Source organism: Ctenopharyngodon idella, chromosome 19 (genome assembly GCF_019924925.1).
Source record: "Ctenopharyngodon idella isolate HZGC_01 chromosome 19, HZGC01, whole genome shotgun sequence".
In the NCBI taxonomy this organism is placed as follows: domain Eukaryota; kingdom Metazoa; phylum Chordata; class Actinopteri; order Cypriniformes; family Xenocyprididae; genus Ctenopharyngodon; species Ctenopharyngodon idella.
The window spans coordinates 26,279,768-26,295,478 of NC_067238.1; the positions used below are offsets into that span (position 1 = coordinate 26,279,768).

A 15,711-nucleotide genomic window follows, 5' to 3' on the forward strand; every position below is an offset into this window, starting at 1 on the left:
CTTTTAGATATATTATTATAAAAAGAATTATGAAATATGCATATATTTTGTATTTGCATATAGGACTAATAAGTTCTTTATAAGTGGTGTTTTTTCCCCCTTTACAAAGTGAGCAAGGACTGCCACTGGTGGAAAAAAACCCTGAGGTTGAGACTATTTTGTTTAATTATAGTTATGTGATGCATGAGATGATTTCAGAGTTTTTGTTTTGTGTCTGCAATTAGCTCGTTTTAAACTCACCAACAAATTAAAATTGAAGCCATCCGCATTTTTGAGCTATAATAATGAGGCTCCAGTCTTACTAAAGTGAGAAGTATATGCACAGATGCTGTTTCAAAGGTGAAAGATTAATTGAGTGAGTGACAGAAGTACGTTGAGGCCCTGGGCTTTTGCTAGAAATCATATGAAAGCCATGCAGGGTAAGATAAAGGCTGAAGAGGCTGCTAATAAGTGGTTTACTGTATTAATTCCTTTTTTTCAGCCTTGGAACAATATGTCTGTTAATGTCACCCACACACTACATTAATGTATGTGCTCTAAGTGTGTGCGTTTTATTTATACATTGAACCGCTTAATGGATGCCTGTAGCAACTAGTCACATTTAAATCAAATAAGTGGGTCTATTTCGGTCAAGAGGGAAACAATAAAACTTAAATAAATATAGCACGACTAACAAGTTATATGATATTAGTGTCTGTGAATCATCTTTAGTGATGTGGGAAGAAAAAGGGTGACTTAATTCCAAGAATGGTGACAGTAGAAATCAAGTATCACATTATTATCACAAGAAAAGGCATATTGTGTAGATTAAACTCTTGAATACTCAGATATGTATTCTGTAAAGTAACTGATACTGCATATTTTTGATATTGTATATTTCTGACATTCTTCTGCTAAACCCTGACAGATAAAAAAAAATAGTGCAAACATATTAATGTTGGGTACTTGCATAGGAATCACTTCAAACTATGAGTCATTATTAATTTATTTGTATTTTGCATATTTGTATTTTTAGTAAAAACAAACTACCTCTATCTCTTGTAATATTTTAATGTAATTAATTTAATTTTTGTTTTTAATGTAGCCTAAAGAAATATTGTAATTATTTTAATAACACATTATTATAACAAATTACTGTTTTGATTGCACTATAGAATTACATTAAACAAGGGTATAATTTTTTGGAAGAAAACCGATATAAAACACATAGGGTGTTTCATTAATTCTTATTCTAGATTATTCTATAATAAGATTATAATAAGATTATATAAATAATAAGAAGGTGGTGGTATTGTCCAGTTACCAGAATAATAATATAACACATTAATAATGTTATTAAATTTGATTGATATAATGAGTGGTTGTCTTCGATTATATCCATATACTATCATGATGTATATAGCCATATGTCCTTGTAGCAAACATACTGCCTCATAACATTTAAAAAGTACCAATGACAAATTGAAAAAAGTTGTACTTCTGTGTATAAAATGTCAAACCAAACAAATATGACACAATAACTGACCTTGAGTTTGGACACTTATAAGTTACAATGCAAAACTCACTGATGACAATTTATATCTAATGCTATTAGATCACTTCACCACAAAGGTTAACCAATAATTGCATGTTATAATCAATAAAGAACACAGTCACTTGTTATGGGACTTGATATATTTAATATGCCTAAGAAAATCTAATGTTAAATTTAATAGTTGCAAAATTTGTGCGATTATGTGTGCAAGCTCATTCACCTTCCTTTTTCAGATGCCACACACAGACACACGCAGACACACACAGACACACACACACACACACACACACAGAAAGACACACCTGTAATGCCAAAAGGAAGCTCAGCAGTTGGTCCCATGTGAAAAGGGAACATTTAGAAGCTGGGAAAAGATCCAAAGCATTGCTGAGGTCTTTAACACTTATTTAAAGGGGTGTGTTTCACTTTTCAATTACTCCTCATGCTTGACTGGGTTTTGATCTTCCTCACCCGAGCTGCTCATACACCTCTGTTAACAGTGAAGGACCACTGAACCTGTGATGCCTAGAACTTCATGATTATAAGTGGTTCTGAATAGAGGCATATTTAAAGTAATCCTTCACCATAAAATGGAAAAAAAAAAAAAAAAAAAAACATTCCTCACCCTCATGTGTTTCAAAACCTGTATGACTTTTTCTTTGGCAGAACTCAAAAGGAGATACCTAACAGAATGTCCAAGTTGTGCTTTTTATACCATGAAAAGTGAAAGGTGACCAGTCTTTAAAGTGACAGTTCACCCAAAAACTAAAATTCTGTCATCATTTGCACACCCTCATGTGATTCCAAACCTGTATGACTTACTTTCTTGAGAAATATATATTTTTTTGTTACAAACATTCTTCAAACTATCTTCTTTTGTGTTCCAAAGAAGAAGGAAAGTGATACAACTTCGAAAAGCATGAGGATGAGTAAATGATGACAGAATTTTCATGTTTGGGTGAACTATCCCTTTAAGAAAAAAAAAAAAAAAGAAGAAAAAAAACATATTTTTGTTTTCTACTGAATAAAGAAACTCTTACGGGTTTGGAACTAGATGAGGGCGAGTAAATGACAGAATTTTAATGTCTGGGTGAATTATCCTGGATACTGCTTTAATGAGCCATTTTATAAAACACAGCATATAATTCAGAAGAATAATAATAAGAAAATGTCTGTAACGTGAATAATATCAACAGCGCAACAATTCAGGCGATGGAGCAAAGAAAGTAAATGAATAGATGAAGCTCTATAGAATGGGAGACAAAAGTTGTTTGTTTCAGGTTTGCATGCATTCATTTTCGTAAAGGAAATTGCACCAAAATAGAGAGAGATAGAAGATGTCCAAGCATTCAGACATTTCAAAGTGTTGCCATGGGGACCAAAAGTGAAGAGCCAAAGTGTAGACCGTGCCATTATGTGCTTTGTTTATTTAGGTACAGGCATTTTTGGCACTTTGGATATCAGAGGACCACGCACTTCAGAAGATACAAAACTCATCACAGGCCATCAAAATAGTTATGGGTGCTCTTAGCGGACGAGAGGCCATTACATACATCTGAGACTAATGCAGTGCTGGGGTCTCCTAATAGATCCTCTTAATAATCACCTTCACTGAAGTTCTTATTCTGTTTCGCTCTCTAAAATTCAAACAGGAGAGCAACAAAAAGGTGTGAGGCTGAGAGGAAAGAGAGTGAATATTAAAGAGAGAGAGAGAAAGGGGAACATCTGCACCAGGGTTGGACAAAATTCAGAATTTACTTCAAATTTCAAATAAAATTCCACAACTTCAATTCAAATTGAATCAAAATCCAGAGCTAAAAGGTGCACATCCCTGAAGTGCATTTCTTGTACGCTGCATTCAGTGGCATCAGTCTATCCCACATTTAACTGAAAAATCAATTAACGCTCATGGTAACAAGACGTACAACTGTGTGGTCTGCTGAATGTTGTATATTTACTGGTACACATTTTCCTATTGGCAAAGTGCTAAATACTACAATTAAAGTGAGGCTGATAATTGAATCCGCTGGGCAATTCACAAACCATGCGTTAAATTGTCATGAACTGAACACGTAATATTCCCATGACATTTTCACAAGAGGGAAGGAATGAATAGAGAATAACTGAAACAACAGATGGAAAGATCAGGCAAATAGTGCAACTCCCATCTCAGTTAGAACAATCCAAACATTTTTAATGTTACAAAATGTGTTATTTTTTATAAATCTTCTCATTTTAAATTGTAATGAAAATGAAACTGAATGACAAGCACACATCTGCTGCAACAATGGGGGGTTGGGAGAAAGGATTTTCTGCCTACACATATACACACATACACGCTTGTGTTAAATACATCCCTATCAGTGGTGTTCTGTAAGGGTAATTTTTTATATTTCCTTTTCTTTTTTTCTTTTTTCTTTTTTTCTGCTAATTACACTGCCATACACAGAAGATCTCTCCCTGATAGTCTTTTCTGGTGTTGTGACTTAGAGAGTAGAGAGGCATTGACATTACAATTGCCATTACAATTCTGGCTGATACAGAGAAGCCGGTTATTATTTTCACATTACGGCCAACAAATGATAAATGGCAGAAATTGGATGGATGGATGGATGGATGGATGGACGGACGGACGGACGGACGGTCATTCAGGACAGTCTGTTCATCAACTACAACCGCTCGTTCCACACGTCATACGTCATCATGCCATTTATTGCACATGCACAGTGCTTTCCAGTTTTGGTCTTGAATCCGATCAAGTGTTTGCATGTCCTATCGATCAGATTAGAAAAGGAATAAACCACCACTTCCAATTCAGATCGAACTCAATCGGATCGATTAAGGTGTTTACATGAAGGATTTTCAGTCCAATTGAGCCGCCAATCCGATTACTAACAGATTATTTGGTTGCATGTAAATGTAGCCACTGTGAAACTCATGGGAGACACAATGTATTTATTCAACAACAGTAAAATCCACCTCAAGTCCATGTCATTTCATTTTTATTTGGTGGATTCGAAATTAGCCACGCATAAACCCATTTGTTATCTTGCTGTCAGTCATGCAGAACAAACAATTTGAATGAAAATAAACAGCAGTGAGAGAGAAAGAAAGGACATGAATCAGCTGAGCAGATGATGGTGAATGAGGAATGGGTGGAGAGTCTGCCTCCATTCCAGTACCAATGGTTCAGTGGCCTCTCAAAAATGACATCTGCACGCTGATTATTGGGGTAAATGTTTTAATGACTGGCTCAGCGACAACAGCATGACATAGTCCCTGAGTGGGTGCGGGTCGGTTTTCAAACCCATTTGTTTGAGTTGAAAAGCACAAAAGGAGCGCTTAATTGTGTTTCTGTCATGCTTATGAAAAGCATACTCATCATAGGGTACGTAAGAGCGGGGCAAACACGGTGTAAACACTGACAGTGACATCAGAATGCCTCAGTATCACGCCTACGCCTGTGAAGCTCATCACGCGCCCACGCACCAGTAGTGCTTTTTCCAGAGCAAATTTGCAAGAATGTTTAAAATAACATTTAACATTTGTATTTTGCCACTTTTACAAATGGAGACAGAGAGATAAAGAAAGAGAAGAAAAGAAATGGGGTCACTCAATATGTCAGCATACATGTTAACAGAGGTGGCCTTTGTAATCTAGATAATTTATACAGTTTAAAAATAATTAAAAATAAATAACAAAATGTCAATATCCAGGGCACCAAGTCAAGACACCGTTTATTAAACACATCAATAAAAATGTCTCTGTGCTTGTAAGAGTAGGTCTATTATTACTACATAGAGAAGACAAGTTGTTTTATTAATATTACTTAGGCTATATTTTAATCACAAGTTTCAGTGTAAGTTTAGGAGCAACAAAAACAACAATTTGCTAACATTAGAAAGAAATGCCAAATTATCAAAGCAATGACAGTGAATGGGACAAAGTGTCAAAAGACATTTGAGTATCTGTTAATAACAGAGGTGGACATGTCTGTATGTGGAATGGATGCTACGCAGGTCACCTAGAGCACCCTAGCAACCATATAACAACTGCATAGCAACAACTTAGCAACCACCCAGAATATCCTAGCAACCACCCAGAACATCTATCTACTCTGAAAGGCAGAGTAGCTAGACTCTTCAAACTATTTTAAATTTATTAGTTGACAGACAGGCCAACATAACCAACATAACATAACAGGCCATCTTTCTAACTTTCAAATTCATTTAATATTAAGTAGGGCTGCCCTCGACTAAAGATTTTTCTGGTCGACTAGTAGTAGTTCATTTTAAGCGATTAGTCGACTAATCGCACATTTATTAATAAGCCATATACATCATAATAAAGAGCCTTTAATGCCTACATAGCCTAATCAGTGTTCAGGCGCACGCATAAAGCTTCCCACAGCGCACCGGCAGAAGTAATGATTATGAATGCATTGGGGAAAAACAGCAAGGAGACTGCTTTAACATTTTAATAATTAATTGATAAACTAGTGTTTCTGTATTTTCGGCTGCAGAGATGAAGTTAACGATGCTGATTCGTTATCTCCACAGTAGTGGATGTGCTTATATGCATGTTTCATACGGATTACATAACCTGAGAATATTTGTTTTCCAATAAATAGACATTTCGCTTTCTATAGATATATTTTTCATGTCTGTGAGGCAAGTTTTTGGTTCTTTTTTTTTTTTTTTTGGCACACTCAAGTTCACACCCTGTTTGCTTTCATGACTTTACAAAAGTGCACACAAATAAAAGTAGACTCTTCACAGATTCAAAAGATGTATTACTCTTATCTGTATGACCAAAAATGACGGAGTATTTTAAGTGCAAGTGATCGCACCGGCGCCTCCATGTTGTTGTCATCAAGTGCGCTACTATTTAGCTTTCACACTCCACACAAACACTTGAATAGCCCACTTTTTCCTAGGTTAACGTTAAAGCGAGTGCCTGTGTAAAATTGCTACTACTTACATGTTTCAGATGATAAGCCATATTTGAGGTCGATGAATGATAGGCGATGATTTGGATGTCCTGTCCGATGTACTGTAATTACCACATAGACTGTTAACGATCTGTTCGTCACAGACTGCGTGACTTCACCACTTCCTGTAAATTTTTTTTCCATGCGACTAAAACAATTTGGGTCGACTAAGCCTCTTCTAGTCAACTAACAGTTAGTCGACTATTAGGGGGCAGCCCTAATATTAAGACAGAATTATAGACAGACAGAACAACAGATAGAACCATAGAATGACTGATAGAATGACAGACAAATCAAAAGACAAAAACAATAGACAACGACAGACAAATCAAAAAACCATACAGATAGATAGTCAGAATGATAGGCAGAACAATAGAACAACTGACAGACAGAACAACAGACAGAGAGATGAATAATAGACAGAACAACAGACAGAATGATAGAGAGAAAAGCAGACAGAACAATATATAGAGAGAATGGCTGACTGACAGACACACAGAACAACAGATACATAGAATGAGAGACAGAAGGATAGATGGACAGAACGACCAGCAGGCAAACAGACAGAATGGTAGATAGAACGATAGAATGATAGACAGATCAAAAGAATAGAATGTTACAATGACACATAGAACGACCTACCAACCAACAGACAGAACGACCAACAGACAGATAGATGTGAGAGAAAAAAAATACAACGTTCAATTACATAGTTTATATTATATTATATTATTATATTATATAAAAGAACCTAAGTGAAAGCAGAAAAAACTAGCAAATGGAAATATCAGGCTATGTACCAGAAACCTATGTTGTCCTCTTCACTGCCTAATACATTCAATAAGCGTGGGTTAATGTTCCAAACTGCAGGTTTCTAGCCAAGGAGGAGAACATGTTTAGGTGATTACTCAATACGAGGATCAAAATCCCGCGTTCCCATCAGCTCCTATATACATTTAATCTCACACCTCTCACCAATCCACTTAAGAGTGTTACGGCGGCGCTACACGTGTGCTTTTAGAGGACAACAAGGACCGGCATTCTCCCACAGAGGGCACGGCCACACTCTCTCTGATTCAGCGAAAATATCGATTAGAAAAGCAGGGGGTCTCTTTAACAAGTCCACTCCCGCCTGCAGAGATATATGTGTGCGTGCGTGTGTGTGTGTGTTGGTGAGAAGAGTGCTGAAACGGCTCTTTCATGTAAGCCCTGTTAAACTCTCTCATGGTGGATATGATCTCAGTCCTGTCAGGGAGGTGAGGGGGAATCAAGCCTGAATTATGATGAGATAGGGGGCTTGATGAGAAATAGAGAGTGCATGTGAGTGTTTGTGTGCATCTGTGTGCAGGTGCTGAGTGTATATCACTGTGAAATGTGTTTGTCTGTGTGTGTTCGCAGGATTTAAAGCACAAGCCTGTTCTTTTACCAGCTCCAGCAGCGAACACCAGTGAGTACATTCATCATAGTGATGCATTTTAGTTAAGTGGTCCATTCACAGTGACTTTCAGAATAATGCTATTAATTAGTGGTGTGTCGTGCTAAACATTAAATTACGTGGAGTTGCTTGGCTGTGACCCAAACGCAAGAACGGTGCACTATATCCCTCCCAAAAAACACCTCTCTCAACACAAACCACTGCTTACCTCTGCAATGTTCAGCTTTATTCCCAAGAAAGCTGTAATAATGGTCATTGTAAACTACACTGCTGATTAAACATTCATGTTAGTGGCACTGCTGATTAAAGCTGATTAAAGGTTCTGCTGTTTAATCTAAAAAATCTCAAGTAAAACTTCAGAATTATTCAAAGGTTGCATGAATCACTGGTTTGTAATAGACTCATAAACACCAAACTCGCAAGCAACAGAGAAAAAAACAAAACAAAACTATAATTCCAGTTATGCTTTTGTAGAGCAAATTGACGGTACATTTTGTACTAACTTTTCATGTCTGTATCTTATCTTAACATAATTTTTTCCTTTGTTCTCTTATATATTGTTCCAGTTAATCGGGTTAAAACAGACCATTCATTTCTCTGGAAGTCTCTTAAGTTGAGATGTAAATCTTGATACTGAAACGCATAAAAACAAAGTATTATTGAGAAGCAATCAACCTCATGCTGAGATGAAATAATTGCACAGTTGTTTGAGGCCATTTCTTCTCTTGACAAAAGTAGGGTTGGGCGACATATGGAATGATCACAATGCATTTGTCATGATTTCGCTTTTGATGAGAAAAAAAAATAAATAAATGTAACATTGTGCCTATCATAATAATTTAAACAAAATTAATCTCCATGAATAGGCCTAGTCCACACGTACACAAGTATTTTTATAAACTGAGTTTTTCTACATGCGTCCACATGAAAATGCAAAAACATGCTATGAAGAGCTGTCAAGAGCATGCCAAACCAACAGGTGGCGATATAACCCTGCCCGTAAAGCCATGTTGGCCAATCAGAAGCCTGGAAAAAAGGTTATTACCAGTTCCGGTTTCGACGTCACAAGCCAAAATCTCCGGTTTCACTGTCTACATGACAACACTGTATATACATTAAAAATATAAAAAAATATAAAAAAAAAAAAAAAAAAAAATATTCATCCTTGCGTTCATTTAATAAAAACATGCCTTCTCTTGTATTTACTTTTTGCATGAAACATTTTGAATCTACTTGGAAACACTGGATGTTTGGCTATAATTGTTTTACTGCGGAAAAAAAACTATTTCAAAATTGATACAGCACATAAAATCAGAAGCATAATTTTTTAGCCATTTCATCCAGACCTAAATAACAGCAGACCAATAGCAGATTACAGTGCTATATAATGTCCATTAACAAACATACATGTGCATTTAAACATTTCTATCCCACAAATTAAATAAACCATGAGTGACTTAATGCCATTCAGATTTTTTTACCGATTTTGTGTCATCTATTCAGCCATCTGAGAGGGAGATTGTTTCTTTCTGTCATACAGACTTTCATTACAGAGCTAGATTGCTCTTCCTTTAGTTCAAGATGGGTTCTCACCAGAAATAGCGGAGAAAAAAAATGCAGGGCTCGTGAAACGGGTGGCTCCCTTAACGGAGAGTGGCAGCTGCACTGGGGCTTGATTGAGAGTGTTAATTGATAGCACTGCTCATAATGCCCCTAATGTTTCACCATCACGCCGGGGGGCTTTTTTTCTTAGAAGATAAAGAGGAAGAATCCAGATGCAAAATGAACGCGCAGAGCCCTCATTTATAACCATTATCCTTCCCCCTCAGCTCCACCCCTTCAAAAAGAGCAGAGAGCACGGCTGAAATTAGTGTTTTTTTTTTTTGTTTTGTTTTGTTTTGTTTTTTTGAAGGAGGAGAATTTCACACTTAGAAAAAAAATGGAAATACTGAGCTCATTTAGTCACCTTCCTTTGAGGAAATGGTGTGTCCATGGAAAAGTGTAACAACTAATGAGCTGTATGAGAATGTATGTGATAAAATTGGAAAATAATACACCAAAAGGTGTGTTGTCCCAGGCAACTGATCTCGTCCTATTGTATCACTTCCCCATCTATTTCTTCTCAATTGATTTACATTCATTCATTTGGTAGATGCTTTTATCCAAATGGACTTACACTGCATTTGAGCTACAGGAATGCCCTAACAAAATATTGTATAAACTTAGATCAATCTTGTATATCAGTTTATTTATCTATTTGGTCAGTACTTATGAAATAATAAGCTGGATAACACAGTTAGCCAGTTATTACAGCAAAACAAACCCATTCAGGGATGAAGCTCTACATTACAGTAAGAATTGTTGATTTGGTATTCTGATGTTCTTCTTGATGAGCATGGCTTCACACTCCTATGAAGGAAAGTCGCAAAGGAAATCGCTATTCTGCTCAGTGTCTAGCTGTGGGCTATTGATAAGAGCTCTGGGCTTCTCATTATTCTGCTGTCTTTACTGAAAGTCAAGCCAGGGGCATGTGCTACATACATCACTCTTTAATTCTGCTCCTGTACAATGTTTCAGCAGACCCCCAGAAGGTCATGTGACAAGAAGTGGCACATAATTACGGTGCCAGACTGAATTAGTCTGATCCGTATGGATGAGATAAAGCCTATCCATACTGGTGTAGGTCATCGCTCAGGGCTCTGGACGTTTGTGTCTTCTTAACCTGCTCTGTCAGCCGTCATGTTTGTTTGTTACAATACAAAGTAGTTTGGCCATTTTTTTTTTCCTTTCCGATTGTTGCTTGCCAAATTGTACAATCAGTCAATGCAAAACTGTGACACAGACAGCAAATTTCATCATAAACGCAATTAATCATATGTCATTGAGCATATCACACTAAGCAATCCAAGCCAATCCAAGAAATTTAAGGTAATACAAAGAATATCCACTGACCCTTCAGATATAGCTAATGAGAAATAAGCCCTATTCAGATGGTAATTGTTTCTCATGTGGATGTCTGTAAAAGTTAATTTGTAAGGCACCTCAGTGATAAAACTCATTCATTCAGATGGAGATTTATTCACGGTGGAGGAGCGAGTTTTGTGGGAGCGCGTGCTGCTCACGTGGTCGGTTGCATGAATGTCTGCTGTGAATAAAATGGAACATGCTTGGAATAATGAGAATAAATTCACATTTAATGTAACAATAATATCCTATTTATTATTTATTTAAATCTCCTGTTTAAAAGCAGTAAGATATACGTGATATATAGTTGAAATGGTTTTGTCTTGCATTTCATCTCAAATGATATCATTTTAAAAATGGGGAATTTATCAGAAATAAGTTAATGCAGCCTCTTATTTACAGTAGGCTAAATGAGGTAAGCATGAAGCTGCTTGGTTTATATTTTTAATGTAATTGTATATAATAGGCTATATATTTTAAAAAGGTAGGCTACTGCACACCTGTTGCTGCCAGAATAAATGCCCATTTGTGCTTTATTTCTCTTTCTCCTTTTTGTTCTTAACATCTTCCTGCCACTGTGGTGGAGCAGTGATGAAATATTGTTCTTGTAAATACTTTCCAACATTTCCATAATAAATTTAAAATGCGTGCAAATTACAGCAAAGCTTAACACTTATCATACGGTGCTCCGCAGTTGCCAAAAAATGATTTAAACAGTGAATTTTGTATTGGGCTCTTTTTATACACAAGCATCTCATGATCAGGTGATAACAATAACAATAAATTATTATTATATTACTACTACTATTATAATAGTCATGATAGTCAATATATAATCAGAATTTTTGGCATTGTGAAGCCCTACAAACAAGCACAGCAAACCTGGAAAATGGCTTTTAAAGCGCAATATTTATCAGAAAAAAACAGAAATCCCCCCCCAACCAAAAAAAAAAAAAAAAAAATGCAGCGGCACTCTAGACATCCATCTATAAACTGGAACTGCTTTATCACATTTTGCATAACAAACACATTGACTACCCATGCATGCAAAGTAAGACTTGATTAAAAAAAAAAAAAAAAACATAATACATGTCCACATAGACCACGTTCATGTTCTCAATATGAATCAGACATTATTTTCTATTAGTATTATGCAGATCTAGATGAACGAAAGTTACCAGAGTCCTTGATTCACCTGCCATCAGTCTACAATTTCAATTAGATAATTAATCTAATTAGCGCAGATTCATTCTCCTTGCTGCCGCTCTGAAGCGAGCATTAATATTGCTGCTTTTTTGGGTCATAAAGCTCTCACATCAAAAGAAATATGACGAGAAGCCAGCATTGAACCAAGAGGAAATCTGTTCACGGATTCTCAGTCTTTAAATTGACCGTGCATATTAATGCAATTAGCCTATAAAGTGAGATAAAAGTCTACTTTTATGGCAAGCATGCTAGTGCAAGAGTCCACTTTACATAATTACAGGGTTTGCTCGAAAGATGAGGGGTTGAACATGTTCCCGGTAGTGAACGGACTTGAGACAAAGAGAGAAGATTAAAACGTGATTCTTACCTTCGTACACGGCTTTGAAGCCCTGGCCACTTACAGCGTAGTCTGACAGCAGCCATAGTGTGAGTCTGGGTCCTGTGCTGACTATAGGGGCAGGAAGTTGAAACCCCGTCAACCTAAAATGCAGAGAACGAACAAAGCTCACGTTAACCGAGAGTATTGTTATACAAACCGAACGCTTGAGCTTGGCAGCTGCAAATGTTTGAGTGCCAAACTGACTGGTAAATCTCAATTTCCAGCTTTAACAGAAAATAAAAAGCTTTAAAAGCTGTTTACTGTGGTGTAAAAGCTAACTAGGACAGCACAGGTGATAAGTGAGGGAATTCTGCACAGTATGGGCCACCAGAGACACCATGGCTCATGCACCAATCATCAGAATGGTAGCTAATAAACGCTTTACAGACCTATCAAAATCACAATCAATAGAGCAGCTAAAAGCTTATTTCACAGGCCAGAGGTTACAGATGTAAGCTATCAACTCTGCTTTCAGCAGTATGCATGTCAATGGCATTACGCTATCTATTAATTGATTCAAAAATACACTTCACACATTCAGGGACTTGAAAACACCTGTTTTGATGAGCATGTTCTCAATTTCTGCATTAAAATGTATTTGGATATCCTGAAGGAGAACAAAGTTAAAAATGGCATGGTGACAAACACTGTTGAGGAAAGTTACTTTTAAAAGTAATGAGTTACAATATTGTGTTACTCCTTAAAAAAAAAGGAACTACAATAACCATCATGTTTACACAGTGCACACAACATCTCTGCACTTACTCCTGATTTCTCTCAACATGGGGACAGGAGAGCTGTCAGTCAATAAATGGGAAAACAAGGTAACTTGCGTTACTTGTTTGAAAAAATAACTTAGACATTTTGCTGTAAATTTAAAAGTAATGCATTACTTTACTAGATACTTGAAAAAAGTAATCAGATTACATAATTTGCATTACTTGTAATTACTTTGTTTTAAATTGTTTTATATTCTTTGTTTAATGACATTTTAAGAGTCATTAAATTCAAAATCACATGAAACCAACATGAGTATAAAGAGTACATTTCTAAGAATTTCAAACTAGATTTTTAAAAGATCTTTTCTTTTTATCTTGGAAACTCAAACCATGCACATAAAGAATACCGCAACACGTGCTTGCATGTATGAACATAATAACATTTGCTTTCTAAGCAAGGTTAATGTTCATAAACCTTCATTAATGCAACATACTGTTTTTTTGTTTTGTTTTGTTTGTTTGTTTGTTTGTTTTTACTACTAACTGCAACAGAGTGGAGTAATCCGTAGTATACTGTTTGAATGCATCCTGAGGGCTATTTTTTATTTTTATTTATTTATTTTTTTTAAGATTAGAACAAAATGGAGCCTCCAGCTGCCAGGTGTGCTCGACAACTGCGCAAATGTGCTCGTATTTCCCCACAGCACCACTATGACCCATATAGTCCTCCAGGGTGTCAGCAGAGCAGGATGTTAAACCGTGTGATGCAGCTTTAGCTACAGGCATCGCTCTGAGCGTTCATGTTTCAGGGCTCATGTCAGTTTGTCTTTTCAGTCAAATCCCAGAGCTGTCATCTAATCTCCATCAGCCCAAACACACCAAACGGTCACCTGGCTGTGGCCTAAGCCATTTTATACACCTTTGTTAGAGATAAACTAATTGAGCTGAACTGTAGGCAGGAGGTGGATGACTCAGATGGGTGAATAAATACTAGGTAAGACTACAAAAATTCATACTCAGAAAGCCATTGTTCAAAGTGACAACACTTACTGTTTGATTTCTTCAAAAAGAACATTGAAAAGAACATTTTTCCTCAAAAAAAAAAAAAAAAAAAAAAAAATCATTGCAGAGTAATGTTTTGTTGCTATCCTGAGATCCTGAAAAATTGTGTAACGGTTTCCAAAATTGATAATAACAAGAAATGTTACTTGGCACCAAATGGCATCAAGATATTAGAATGACTTCTTAAGGATCATGTGACACTGAAGACTAGAATTAATGAATTTAAAGCTTAAAATATTTAAATTGTCATTATTTACTCATCCTCATGGCATTCAAAAACCACATTCTTGTATTTTTAACTATGGAACACAATGTAAAAAAAAAAAAAAAAAAAAAAAAAAAAACACATTACACAGCACTTGTCATAAAACAACAGTTAAATTTTTGGGTGAACTACTCCATTACACTAATTATATATATATATATATATATATATATATAGTTTGTTTGTTTGTTTATTTATTTATTTTTTTCAAAATGCAGCATAGTTCTGGTTTGCCCATGAACAGACTCATTTTCTGACCAAACAGGAGTTCATCAGTGAAGATCACCTCTAGGCTGAGAGGGTAGGAAAGAGGCTCTAAAATGATACCACTACAGATGAACTAAAGACTCCCCAAATAAGGCTAGCCTGGTCAGGAAGCATTGGGGTGTGCTGAGGCCAGAGGCGGGCTCCATTAGGAGACATTTCCACATGGATGAGTACTGCAGCATCCAGTCCAGAGTCTCCATTAGAAAAAGGAGCACTTCCCTCTCCAATTATCCTAGGTGCTGCTTTGGGAAGGGAGCAGGGACACTGGAGAAGGAAGAGTGAAGAAAAAAAAATACAAAACTGGAGAAGGAGAACAGGTGGTGGTTTACAGAGTTCATTGAAGAGGGAGGAAAGACAGATTGGACTTCGAGGCATGTGTGTGCGCTTCAGTGTTTTTCTGTTTGTGTATGCACTAGGGGTTTGCGATATCATGATTTTAGATTGTGAATGATTAAAATGTCTTCCCGATCTGCTTTGAGATCATAGTATCTTGGCCTTAGGTCTTAAAGTGACTGCAGTCTAATAAACCTGCTGCCATCAGTATCATTAATGTTAATCAAAAAACAAAAGACAAAGAGAAAAATCACTCACTGCTCTTAACTGAATAACTGTGCAAATGCGAGTCTCAGGGGATATAGGAGGACAGGCAAAATCCATTAGGGCTGAGACAATAAATCGATGCATTGCGAATCGAGAAATGATTCCTGATCGATTCTGAGATTTTCCAAATGCATCGTGATTCTCTCTTGAACCGATTCTGAGCTTAGTTTTTAACAGCAGATGGCACTGCTTTAGAAACAGCCATATTCTGCTTGCTTCCAATTCCTTCCACACACCACTTGAACCTTCTATAAAATAATCATTCATAAAGTTCAAAAAGGTTTAAGCAAATT

The 15,711-nt window shown here is 36.4% G+C and overlaps 1 protein-coding gene across 2 annotated transcripts in view; it reads right to left on the reverse strand.

Moving 5' to 3' along the window:
* Positions 1–15,711, reverse strand: part of csmd2 (CUB and Sushi multiple domains 2) — a 291,911-nt gene that overhangs the window by 235,072 nt on the left and 41,128 nt on the right. For both annotated transcript variants that reach the window (XM_051873150.1, XM_051873151.1), the window contains exon 3: positions 12,494–12,606. In XM_051873150.1, the coding sequence (XP_051729110.1) occupies positions 12,494–12,606 (113 nt within the window). The remainder of the gene's footprint in view (positions 1–12,493; positions 12,607–15,711) is intronic.